The following is an 8,554-nucleotide window of genomic DNA, read 5'->3' on the forward strand; positions in this document are numbered from 1 at the left end:
CTTCTTCTCTCCATTCATCCCAAATCCAGCTCACATCCTTCCTCAATGAGAAATTCAAAATGTCATATTTGTTTCTTATGGAGAAAACACACACGAACAGACGACAAATATGCGCATTGTGCAACAAAAAAGATCCGGAAAACGACATGTTTTGAGGAAAGAAACGGGAAGATTTTAATGTAAGTATTGGAAAACATGTCTGGATTTTATATGCGGAGTGGAACAAGGTGATGCTCCCAGGAGGATTTAGACGGTGAAGTGCAACTCGGACTTTGAATAATGTGTTTTGCTTTGTGTGCGTTGCGTTTAGTTTTCACTGGATCATTTTTATTTAAAGAGGTCCTGATCTTTGACTGACCCCATCTATCATCCCCCTAAACACGCACCAATGACAAGTCCGGAACAAGCTGAGGGTTTCTTTCTTTTTCTTTTTTTTTTAAACTTATTGAAAACCTCTTTTCAGGAAAATACCTAAGCAACTTCTTTATAACTTTAGTTTATACAAGGTGTTTATACGAATATCTTTAGTTTGTACAAGGTGTCACGTGACATGTTTGTTTGCGCTTTGAAATAATAGCCTGAAATTATGGGATAAATTCACGGACCGTAAATCCTTTTGACCCTGCTCCAGCTAGGCTATTTCATAACCGACGCTTCATGTACTCAATCGCTTTAGTATCATTTATGTCAAATACACGTACAGTAAACGATCCAACAGCAAAATTACTGAACCTACGAAAGAAATCATAAAAAAAATCTATCTATGCGTAATCAAAAACAAAATAATAACTAAAACAACAACAACAGATTTCCATTAACACAATTCAACAACTAAGTAACTTGTTATACCTATATTATATTTATACTAAACGTGAAATCGTTAAGAAAAAACGATAAGTAAAATCTATTTTTTGTAAAATGCAGTATGGGTAATTTGATATCTTAACAATGACATTACATGGAATAAATCATTTCATCGTTAATGCAAAATGTATTTGCAATTGTAGCCTACAGATTATTATATTATGACAATAATGTAACATACAATCATTTTAATAATAATAATAATAATAATAATAATAATAATAATGATAATAATAATAATACAATCTTTGTATATCTGTTACAGACTACACTGGACTCTAGAAACATAAGATTTTCACAATATATTTACAAATTTGCATTTAAGCTTGTTTATTTATTTATCTATAAGCTGACAGCGGATTTTTGGCTCAGGAAGTGCTGGATCGCACTGGAGTCGGCAGTCGATGCAAAGATCAAATTAACACCAGAATAAGAGCAACAGCTGAGAAATTTATTCGTTTCATCCCAACGCAAAAAAACCTTTGCTTTTCTATTTGCAATAATAATAATAATAATAATAATAATAATAATAATAATAATAATAATAATAATAATAATCAAGTGAAAAATGGATTAACGAACTATTTACAGTTTGTTCAGACCTATCACTTTTTTCCTCTATCATATGTGCACAATTTACAAGAATGAAAAATACAACGACCAAAGGAAAAAAAAAAATTAAATACACAGGCTCAGTCACGTGTTTACAAACCAAACAATTGCGGGTTATGGACAAATAAAATACCCTTTAAAATATAGGCGTTTTCACTCTGGATTGTTCCCCGGCGTTTCCTGTGTATTAAAACTTGTATTTCACAGATAATAATCATTAAAAATATTTAAAACTCTTAAGTTTTCACAAAATGATCTAGATTGTGTAAAGGCTGGTATCCTTATCCTTTTCATATTACATATTGGCCTAAAGCTATTATCTGAAATGTAGGCAAATCGGAGAAATGAATTTCTGTTGAATGACAATACCAGTGAACCAAGGCTTAAATAATAATCAGCTTTAAATTTACAACAAAACATTCTGTACAAAAAAGCAGGTATAATCTAAAAAGAGGTAAATATTTGGTTACTTGTTTGTGAATATATGTGGTTCAGTTTAATGATTTTTTTCTTTCTTTAAATGTGCGTCAGTGGGACGGTTCCGTTAATGGCAGCGGCAGTGCTCTGATAGTGCTGCGGCAGCGCGTGCAGTCTGCTCTGAACAGCCGCGTCTCCAGCCTCGGCCGCCGGTAAGTACATGCTGATCATCTCGCGCAGATCACCGGGACAGGGCGCGCGGGATGCGGCGCTGAGGGGAGGGCTCGCGCTCGGCTCGGGCTTCACGAGCGATCCGAGCGTGCCGACGCCTCCCGCCGCCGCCGAGACAGAGCTCTGGTGCTGCGTGTACGGCATGGCAGCGTAGGCCGACGGCGAGGCGCTCACGTAGCTCGGAGAGTTCGACATGGGGCTGTACTGCAGTGCGCTCATGTCGTAGCGGTGCACGGACTGCGCACTGGCGGCGTGCTGATGGTGCGGGTGGTGGTGTCCATGGTGATGCGGGTGGTGTCCGTGATGGTGAGCGGCGCCAGCGCTTGCATGCTGCCCGTAGGCTAACTGCGCCTCCTGCATCATGGCTGCGGCGGCGGCTGCTGTATACGCGCCGTTTGCCCAGCCGTTCACGTGTGCGTAACTCGCCGCGCCTGCTCCGCCGCCGTGACCCACGGGACTCTCTAACCTCTGCACTGTGCTCATCCCCAGAGTCACACCGCCACCGCCGGCAGAACTAGCGAGCAACCCGCCGGCCAGGGAGTATTTGTCCTTTTTAAGCAGCGTTTTGGTCTTTCTGCGTGGCCGGTACTTGTAATCCGGGTGCTCCTTCATGTGCATTGCGCGCAGACGCTTCGCCTCGTCAATGAAAGGCCGCTTCTCCGCCTCGGACATGACCTTCCACTCGGCCCCAAGCCTCTTGCTGATCTCCGAGTTGTGCATTTTGGGGTTCTCCTGTGCCATCTTCCGCCGCTGCCCGCGGGACCACACCATGAATGCGTTCATGGGGCGCTTGACGCGCTCCTGGCTCAGTTTCCCCGGAGCGTTTTGGCCCGTGTGCCCCGCACTCGTGTTCGTTTGGGGAGCCGGGGAATGCAAGTCCGTCTCCATCATCATGCTATACATTCACCTGGCTTTAACTTTCGCACTCAACACGCGAGAAACATTCACTCTTGGAGCCAAACAGCGGCGTCCCTGTCCTGTCCGCTGGCACAGACGCGTAAAAGAAAAGGTTCCCCACAGAACAAGGAAAGGTATACAATCCAAAACGATACAAGTCGCTATTTTCTTTACCTTTCTTTTCAGCTTTTGAATTTCTCATCCAGTGCCGTGAAAAAGCCTGTGAGCTACTTTGTGCGGCGCGGGAGAAAAGTTAGTAGCAGAGCGGCCATATGATGCGCTTTGACAGCCGCTAAATGAGAGCGAAGCGACCAATCACGTTCGAGCTGGGGACTGATTTGCATGGCGCGCGGTCACGTGACCTGAACTCAGCTTCCACTCTCCAGCGCTCTGAAGGTAAACAGTATCCTACAAAGCCACGCTGCCGTGCGCATTTTGGACAAATTCTATTCAATTGATAAAGAAATAATATCCAAAAACCACAGAGTTGGACTAAACCCTTACTCTTTTGAGAAACAAAACTACGATGCTGTATACTGTGTAATTTCTCCTTACTATTTACTAGCAACTATGGCAACTAATTAAACAGTAGTTTGGGATAGAGCTAATTCCTTAGTGTCTATATATGAGGATTTTCTGTGAATATAGTATACTCAAGCAATTAGAGAGGAAATGGATCATATTTAAACAGGTCCTGGAGGCAAATTAAGATTATAAGAGTGAATGCAACACGGTAGAAGACCCATAGACGAGTGCATTTAATTAAAAATTGTATTATTATTATTTATTGTTGTTTTCGTTGTCGTCGTCTTTGTTGTTGTTGTTGTTGTGTATTGAAAGCATTTACATCTATATCTCGTTCATCCAATACACCCCCAAGGGTGATAAAACTGAAGCTTCAAACTTGAAACATTTTGCTATAAAGTACATTCTTGGCAGTTTTGTTTTATTTACTGATCTTAAGTGCTTAAAGTAAATTAACATCACTCTTCAACACATTGCTAAATAAACAAGTAAACTGTCCAAAATATAGTTGAATATTCGGATTTTTTAAAAGGGTATTGTGTAACATAATTATAATGGAAACAATATTTTTTTTGTCATCATCTAGCCCAAAGGTCACGAGAAAAATGAAAACGTGCATAAGTAACTACGCATGGCTATTTTGATGTATTTTGAGGTTTTTGACATTGTATGTGATCAAATAGGCTATGTGCTCGCACAGCTTCGGGGTTTCTCACACAGCTCGCTGCTTTTGTTTCGAGCTGCTTTAAAAACCCGTGAAAGACTCTTTTCAGTAAATTGGTGCCACAGGTGCTTCCCTGTTGTGTCAGTTGCTAAGAAACAGGTGACTGACGCCCAGCGCACGTGCCACATCAGACCACTTTGTCCACAAGTGGCTTTAGGGCATGATGGAAGCTAAAAAAATGGTTTTCTGAAACTGAAAAAAAAAAATATAATAATAATAACGATGTTACCCCCATGATAATAATAAACACGTGTTGTATTAACTACTTCATCGAAAATAAATGTATAAATCATTTTAATAAATGTCTTTTTATGTCCTTAAGCTAAATAGCACAATCTGGTAGTTAATAGAGAAGCCTAATGAATGCCCAGGGTTGCTGAAGATGAAGGACGGTTTCTGTTTTAGATACAATAAATTGGATAAAATGGGAACGCTTTACACAAAATTGGATAAAAATGAAAGCACAATAAACTCTACTTTAAAGCATCGCATCTCATTCTTGATGGAGTCAAATAGCCCCCAGGCATGTATGAGACTGCTCCAAAAGAAAATATATCAGCTTGTATTTATCTAAATAAATAAAAAAAAATATATTTATAATCTGATTCAGTGATTCTTTAGTTTTTCCCTCGAGAGTAAAAGTTATATGCCAACTGTCTCACAGAAAGCCAAAATTAATTAATTAATTTATGTATTTATTTATTTATTCATTTATTTATTTATGACGACAAAACAATAATATTTATCATTGGTTCTGTTTTAAATAAAAATATTCTACATGATACTCTTCTTCTCATTATTATTATTATTATTATTATTATTATTATTATTGTTGTTGTTGTTGTTGTTGTTGTTGTTGTTGTTGATGAGGAGGAGGAGGATAGGGATGATTGTAGTGGTTGTTGTAGTTTGTTTGCTTGATTTATTATAATTCACTGTATTATAATATATAGGCTTTATTATTATGTTGTGTGTTATGATTGTATTATTTTTTTTTATCAATACCTATTGATAAGAATGTTTCTTTTAAAAAAAAATCGCATTAGTATAGTCTCAGTACTCACTACTGAGATTAAAAACGACTGTTTTTATTACTACACAAATGCAGTCAAAATGGTAAATGTATTTTAAAAGTCAAAACATACCTACACAGGATACAAGGAATATTAAAATTCACGTTAACCCATTCTCATTGTTTGTGAGTTAACTCCGTTATCTGTAATGATATGCTCATTATACTAAGCAAATCTATACATTATTACATGTATAACTGTGCCTGGGTTCAGCGATCTGACAGCTAGAGCATGAGGGAGTCGCACACATCCCATTACTCAGAATTTACACCAGACCTGCTACGAATAGCTCAATTAATTGTTAGTTGAAGCAAAAAAAAAGGGGGGGAAAACATATATCGCATCAGTGGAACCCAGTTAACAACTTAATCATCACACTCATCACTGCAAGAAGAATAGACATAGCCATTATGCAATTAGATGTTATTTGTGGAATTGCACTATTGCTTTGACAATGCTCACAGTATTCCAGCTGGCCAGTAGAGCTAATAAAACACGATAATAAACAATGTGTGTGGCAGTGGAAGTAAACAACAAACAGTAACAAAGGCGACTAAAGGGTATTGTCTTTATATCAGATATTCAGAGTAAATCCCATGCAGAGTACCTCTCATTTCCTTAAGGCGACATTGGTCAATACATTTGCCAATGACTCTATCACGTGTGTCTTTGTAGTTAATTAAAGTCGGATTAAATAACGTTCTATTTTATTGGTTATTGAACTGTAGTAAATGGGTTTTCAGTAATTATAATAGGTTATAATATACAATAAAACATAATATAGTTGTAATAATAATAATAATAATAATAATAATAATAATAATAATAACAATAATAATAACAATAACAATAATAATCCTTTATAACAACAACACAATTATTATTATTATTATTATTATTATTATTATTATTATTATTATTATTATATGAGAGTGATCTTGGAGTTAGTTGAGATTGAGAGTGAAACAGTAATGAGATGAGAGTGAGATTGGAGTGACGTGAGAGTGAGATAAGAGCGAGGCAGGGTGGAGATGAGAGTGACATGAGGTGAAAGCGAGGTGAACGTGAGATGAGCGTGAGATGGAATGAGATGAGAGTGAGATGAGAGAGGGATGGAAGTGAAATGAGAATGAGAGGATGGATATGAGTGAGATGAGAGTGAGACAGGATGTTCATGAGAGTGAGAGAGGAGGGAGTTAAAGGTGACATGGGAATGAGGTGAAAGTGAGATGAGAGTGAGACAGGATGGAGATGAGAGTGAGACAGGAGGGAGTTAAAGGTGACATGGGAATGAGGTGAAAGTGAGATGAGAGTGAGACAGGATGGAGATGAGAGTGACATGGGAATGAGATGAGAGTGAGACAGGATGGAGAAGGGAGTACAGGCCCTATACAATCTGCATGAACAGAGAAGTGGTTTCTCTTGAACCTGGGAGCGCGAGCACCTGACAGATGTTGACCGTGTGAAAGCGCGCGCTACAGCTCTTCAGCCTGTTTTTAAGCGTAATTGGGGGTGGAGAGAGAAAGAGGATGAGAGAGAGAGAGCGAGAGAGGGGGGGGGGGAAGACCCCAGCGCCAAACTTTCATTTTCCGCACATTTTCCAGTCGCACGCTTATTTTCGGAGTTATTTTCACGTCGTTCAGCGACTCGTTGAGTACCGAGCAGGAGCAGGAGGAAAATGAAGCGTGACACCAGGAGGAGGGAGCGGGGCTGCGGGGCTGCGGGATAACAGTCTCTCATCTACCACCGCGGATAAATCAGCAGTCAGGAAAGCGGAAATGGAGAGTCACAACTCTGACTGAAGCGCGCGCTGAACGGGATGAAGGTTCCTGGACGATTCTTAGGCATTTATTAAACAATATCCTTAAGTGCATGCAGCAGACATGTTCTTAAGAAAAAGTTCTTAAAATACAAGTAATTAAACTCCCAAAGGCTTTTAGTGGATTCATCATATTTTATAATGTATTATTTTTGTTTTGAACAGATACAATATAGATTTTATGTAACAATTCAGTAAAGTTTTGCATTTTAATTGGAAGCCACACATCTGAATTCAGTCAGAGTACTGATGAGAATCATTATTAATATTGGTATTGCATCCATAATGAAACATCTATAATGATCCTGTGACCAGGATACAGGATGGAATAACCTTGCACACAATTACAGATTTGAAATATAGAGGCTGTTTTTTTTTCCTTAATCAAAATTATTTGTCTTATTATATTTATATCATAATAATGCTTTCATTTATATTTGATGAGTGAGAAAGCAGTGTATGAGTTTTACTGCACAGTCAGGGGAATATATATATATATATATATATATATATATATATATATATATATATATATATATATATATATATATATATATATATATATGTCCTAATGAGCACACCATGGACAAGTTTATGTACTTTTAAACTCCCTCTTTAGTAACTTTTAATTGAACATAATTTACTGAGCAGAATTGTTTTTCATATCTTTTCAGAGATACATTTTTTTTATAAAGCAGGTACAGATCAAACTGGCCAAGCAGGCTAATGGAGGACTCCTTACATCTTTCAGTCAGAGCCATTCTTACTGAATGACCTTTCTTCCTTTTGTCATTATATCTTTTCCACTATTTTCAATCTGAAACACTCAGGGATTTATAATATGGCAGGCTTCCTGCAATTTATCTGCAAATAAACATATTCAGTAGCAGCCTATATATAATACAGCATTTAGCATATGAATCGACAACAACTTCACCTCACAGCTAGGCAGCTAACCAAACTTAACTAACCAAGATACATATCATTAGTATGCAGTGTGGTGTTGTTACTAACCAGAGATATAAACAACATACAACGGTTATGTTATAATATCATAATAGACAAGTAATCTCAAAATCACAGTTGAGTGTCTTAATGAACAAAATGATGTGGTCATTTCCCCCTGTTGCCCCTTTCCATACATCAATGTACCACATTCACTCTCTTTAAGCCTCTTGAATTGCTTTACATATTAAAACTTAAGGCTCATTATCCAGTGCCTATAGAAAAGCAATGCAACAAATTAAAATCAGCAATGTTTTCCTTAAGCTCGGGTAAAATAGACATATTTTTGCCTGTATTGGACTATACAGAGATGATCCGGCCAAATTTTCTAGTGTTATTTTTTTTTGGTTTTGTTTTCTTTTGCCTCAATTACCTGTGGCCTCAAAT

General features: G+C 37.9%; 1 protein-coding gene across 1 annotated transcript; it reads right to left on the bottom strand.

Moving 5' to 3' along the window:
- Positions 1-1,135: 1,135 nt before the first annotated feature.
- sox1b (SRY-box transcription factor 1b) lies at positions 1,136-3,741 on the bottom strand. Its single transcript, XM_017458031.3, has one exon. The coding sequence runs from the start codon at positions 3,025-3,027 to the stop codon at positions 1,993-1,995; it is 1,035 nt and encodes a 344-aa protein (XP_017313520.1). The 5' UTR covers positions 3,028-3,741; the 3' UTR covers positions 1,136-1,992.
- Between the last annotated feature and the right edge of the window lie 4,813 nt (positions 3,742-8,554).

This window comes from Ictalurus punctatus, chromosome 26 (assembly GCF_001660625.3).
Source record: "Ictalurus punctatus breed USDA103 chromosome 26, Coco_2.0, whole genome shotgun sequence".
Taxonomy (NCBI): domain Eukaryota; kingdom Metazoa; phylum Chordata; class Actinopteri; order Siluriformes; family Ictaluridae; genus Ictalurus; species Ictalurus punctatus.